Source organism: Montipora capricornis, chromosome 6, assembly GCF_036669925.1.
Source record: "Montipora capricornis isolate CH-2021 chromosome 6, ASM3666992v2, whole genome shotgun sequence".
Classification (NCBI taxonomy): domain Eukaryota; kingdom Metazoa; phylum Cnidaria; class Anthozoa; order Scleractinia; family Acroporidae; genus Montipora; species Montipora capricornis.
In genome coordinates, this window is record NC_090888.1 from 3,003,254 (window position 1) to 3,008,253 (window position 5,000).

The 5,000-nt window shown below is 38.0% G+C and overlaps 1 protein-coding gene across 1 annotated transcript in view; it reads right to left on the reverse strand.

Annotated features, from left to right (window-relative positions):
- LOC138051314 (major facilitator superfamily domain-containing protein 6-like) overlaps positions 1 to 880 on the reverse strand; it is a 10,528-nt gene extending 9,648 nt beyond the window's left edge. Inside the window, exon 1 of the mRNA XM_068897499.1 lies at positions 1 to 880. This exon is cut by the window's left edge and continues 547 nt beyond it. Coding sequence (XP_068753600.1) covers positions 1 to 723 — 723 coding nt within the window. The 5' untranslated portion in view covers positions 724 to 880.
- Between the last annotated feature and the right edge of the window lie 4,120 nt (positions 881 to 5,000).

Sequence of the window (5,000 nt, forward strand, 5' to 3'; positions counted from 1 at the left end):
ACAAACTTTCGATTTGTAAAGACTGATTACTCCTCCGACCAAAAACGAACCAACAGCGACTCCAAACTCGCCCCATATTCGGAAAGTTCCGAATTTCTTTACGTTTTCTCGAAGGAAAACAACCAACAATGCATCTGTCATGGCAAAATCGACAGATCCGATAATTTGGAAAATCAAAACAATGGTCAGAAAAATGATGAAGATTTGCTTGATCTCGTGTTCATCGATTTTACGAGCAAACGCAGTGAAGTTCTTGTTTGCAAAGTGATCTCTTGCATCACTGCTATTGCCTATCTCTTGTCCCAGTACGATTCCGTTAGGAGTGAATAATAATGCCTTTGTCACTGTTCTGTTTGCTCTGGTTTCGAGACACATTTGCTTTTGTGGTTGAACAGCAATAAACATTAAGTTTCCGGCTGTGAATGACACCAGTGAGGCAAGTAGAATAACTTTATGTATTTTGTACTTGTCACCAAGTATTCCCCATATTGGTGAGCCGATAAATTTTGTTAAGAATCGCAACCCAAGTACAGCACCCGTTTGACCAGCCGTAAGTCCAAGTTGTTTGAAATACAAAGCTATATAAGGAAATGAACTTCCGATGCCAATGTAAAATAAGAAATAATAACATTTATACAACATAGAGGACAGTTGTGACGTGTCTTGTGAAGACTGTCTTGAAATTTCTCTTCCTGCTTTCTGCTTGGTATCATCGTCCTCCATTTTGTTTTCGCTAAAAGAAGTTCCCACTAACGCTCTTGAGTCTTCTCATTTAATGTTGCCAGAGAAAGTGATTTCAAAATCAAACTGACTCATTCGTAAGGTTGGGCATTCAGACTTATTTACATAATTATTCATTTTTCATGCTTGGACAGTGTTAGCCTGCGTGCAAGCGGTAGATGTTGTGTCGCTAAGAAACACTATCAGACGGTTATCAGACGCCATATTGGAAGAGCGCGGGTTAGGTCTGGGCCCCGTGACAAAACGACGGGATCGACCCTCAACCCGGCCCAGACCTAGCCGCGCGAAAAGTGCCATACACTACTACAATATGGAAAATATGGCATGATGAAAGCTTTATACAACCTAGTTTTAGTATTACTGGATACTATATTTCTGAAACGCTTAATAACCTTAAGCTGATTGTGAACACGATCACAGATGTCGGAAACATGTTCCCCCTAATAGAGAAATAATCCTCGCCCTTACGTAGGTAATTTAAGCAATTGTCTTTATAGACACCTCAAAAAATTCAAGCGGCTCCGACGGGATTCAAACTCATGACATGTGCGATGCCGGTGCAATGCTCTCCCAACTGAGTTCCCGTTTTATAGGTTTTTTGTTTAATATGAATACATTATGCAGCAGATAACCTAGTAACCTTTGCGGCTGTCTTAGTTGGTGTTTATAGAAGAATCCGCCTTACAAGAAGGGGTTTCTCTCTACTAATTAAAACATTCATTAATCAGTAGGTAGTTTTGGGGAATAGTGTGTGTGTGGATGGTGAGTTGAGGGAAAATCATAGACAAAAGTTATGGTTAGTCTGTAAAATGAGGGGGAGATGTTCACAAAGCAAACTCTCAACCCCACAATAAAGTTAACGAAAGAAACAAACTCTGTGTGAAATTAAAATTTTAATTTCAAAAACAACCAGAAGTACAAGAGTGTATTAAAAGAAAGGAACTTTCTAAGACAAAGCTTGGATAAAAAATAAATAGATAAGGGAACATAATGATGAAAATTAAAAATAAGTGATAAAAAGTGAATAGAAAAAATAAAGAAATTTAACTGGAGACAGAAAAAGTAACCAAAATTAAAGATGTACAAAATCCTTTACAATATAAGATTTTTCGTTCTTAAAAGAGGGATGAAAGCAGATTAACCCGACTATGAATCATTCGTTCTTGAAATTAATCAAATAATAGTAAAAAATAAGGACAAATATTTTCTATTACAAAAAATTCTTGGTATACTAAGAATTATGGAAAACTTATTCGGTCTTTGAACCCAACAATGGGATAAATCAGAGCACTCAAAATTAGTGAGAGTATTCTTTGAAAAATCCTCTTTAGTGAATGATGGAATTTGTGAGAGACAAATAAACTTAGCAATAATAATTGAAATACTAATTATGATATGAATAAAGTATTAAAGTTCGAGATTTAATTCAAAATTTGAAAGAAGGTGTTATGAAATAAGTCAAATAAAATTTTTTTTATACAGAATTATTGATTAGGTGCTAGTTGAATTAAGGAATTGCAAGGAGATTTCTTGATTTTTGCATCGTTTTAGACCAATTAGGTATAGCCAATCATTGCAGTGGATGTCATAATAGAACCATATGTGTCTCTTGGTATCAATGTTGCTGTGGATAAAGTCAATCTGGCGTTTGCACTTGTCCCATTTAGCTGGTTCAGCCCAATATAGAGAGGAGAGAGTCCATTCTGATATAACATGAGGTGAGCAACCGTTTCCAATGAAAAACAACATAAGCTTGAATGTGTCTAGGTCTCCAATGGGTTTCTTCCAAAATATAGATAATGTATCTTTGGGCCAATTCTTACTTGGGTAGAAAACATCTCCGTTCAGTAGGTGATATAATTCACGTCTTTTTCCTACAATGTCTTTTTTGGATAGATGTCGAAAGTCCATAATAGGGATATTCTGAATCCAGATGTGATAATTAAAGCGTTATAAGAAATAACTTAGCCTTTCCGTGTCACATAAATTTGATGACGATGAATAACAGTTATTGAAACTAAGGACAAAATAGAGGAGATATGATTTTTGCCAAAGAAAGTTCCTTCTTGAAACAAAACTGGCAATTTAAGCAATTTGAGCAATTATCTTTATAGACACCTCAAAAAATTCAAGCGGCTCCGACGGGATTCAAACTCATGACATGTGCGATGCCGGTGCAATGCTCTCCCAACTGAGTTCCCGTTATAAAGACACCTGGCCTCGGTTGTTCAGTCCAAGGATGGATAAAGCTATATAAATCACTATCCAGCGGATAAACACTAGCAACACCATCTGAGTTATCCAGTGGATAGCGATTTATCCGGTGGATAGCGATGATCCACCCTTCGAATAACTGGGGCCTGAATTTTTGAGGTGTTTATAAGAGACAATTGTGTAAAATTGTCTACGTCAGTGGGAGAATTAATTCTCTTTTCGTGTATAGTTTACTGCCAGATTAAAGGTGTACGTTTGTAGGAAGTGCATCTCTAGAGGAAAGATTCTCTATTGCGTCAGGCATTAATGAATCCATCTCGCGATTTTTCCTTTCCACAGGGTAGTATTTTGATTTTCCAAGACAGGAGCATGTAGCACTATGTTTTTGTTTATCGCACCGCTCAACACTCGGGATATCTGAAGTGTTTTGTCCAAAAAGAGATAACTCGAGGTCACTTGCATGACCTGGTACCGCAGGTTCACGTTTATGTACGGGCCGAGTCTATGCACTGGTATGATTTTGACGAGTCTCTGCGCTAGGTATGTCAGCCTCATTTGCGCATTTGTTATTTCTAGTTATATGATTTCCTCCCGTCTTGGCCTCGATGAAATCCAATATATTCTGAAAATGATTTCCACCCGCCCGCCACGTCGTATCTTTCATTGTGATAGGTTTTTGGCAATTGGATATTGACAAGGGCGCCATATTGGTGTATCTTGAATTTTGCTCGAACATTTCCAGCTCATCTAAGTTAAAGTCGAGTGGCTTAATGTACGAGGTGCTACTAAAAAGAACGTGAAAAGCGTTTTCATGATCAGCGTCGGCCTCTACAAAACCATCCGATATCCAGAAGCTGTGGCCAGCGCTTGTTGTGCCTGTAAAGAATTAAGGAAACCTTGCTGGTACTGGGTGCAGACAAAACGGAGTTTCAGAAACGATGGCAACCTCGGCAACGACACTGGCTCCACAAAACAATAGTATCGTTGGTTAAAAGAGCAGAAATAATCGTGCCGTGCGCATTTTAGCACATATGTTTGCGTTACCCTGCGTAACAACGACATAAAATCATCAAGCTTCATTGAGCTTTTGACGAAAACGCGAGCATACAAATGTGAACCTTTCATGTTCTTGTTTACTCTGAAACCTCGCTTACCCAATTTATTTTTTGGATACTTCGCAGGCTTAAACGATTTCATTTCCCTCGACCTTTTCGAGCCAAAAGTTGATGACAAAATATTTCACCAGTAAAAAGGGCATGGGCTTGAATCCAGTTTAAGCCTGAAATTTTCAGGCTCAAGTTCCTTTCGTTGCTATTAAAGTAGCGTTCATAACTGCGAAGATCTCAAACTGACTTAAAGGGGCACTGTCATGCTAAATTTGCTGTTTTTAGGTTAAAAATGGGTTATTTTAGTACTTGAGTTCACACGTACCACATTCCTGACAACCCACTGACAAGATATGAAATATAGATACTGCACATAGAGCTATTTAATTTTTGGCGATTTTCTGCGGACACCATCTCCAAACTCGAAAAAAACTGGCCAGTTTTTTCAAGTTTCAACCAATTTCCATCCTCTCTCCATCCATGGATGCAAATAACAAAGAATAGCTTCAGTGCACTTCAGTTGTTATTGGCAACAAAAGTACACTATTGATTTTTGGTCTTGATTGATGCAAAGACGTATTTTAGTGTTTTTAAGTTGGACTGAAATAGCGTGACACTGCCTCTTTAACTAGTGTAAATTTAATTGAATAAGCTTTCAATTTTTTTTACACTTTTAACAATGTTGTCAACTTGATAAAACACTCCAGACTTAGCTTCAAAGGCACATGTTGAAGACAATGTCGAAACCGTTTAAATGGCCCTTAGAACACGTTTCAAACGTGTTATAAATTTCTGATCGCGGCGTTTGACTCAAGTAAAATATCAGCCAGCCCGCATACTTACAGTTAAAGTTATGCGACCTTGAACGCGATGATTTTTGAAATTTCCTGTTGCAACATTTTGTGCAAGGCCACCTCAGTGCCCGATGGTATGCCCTTC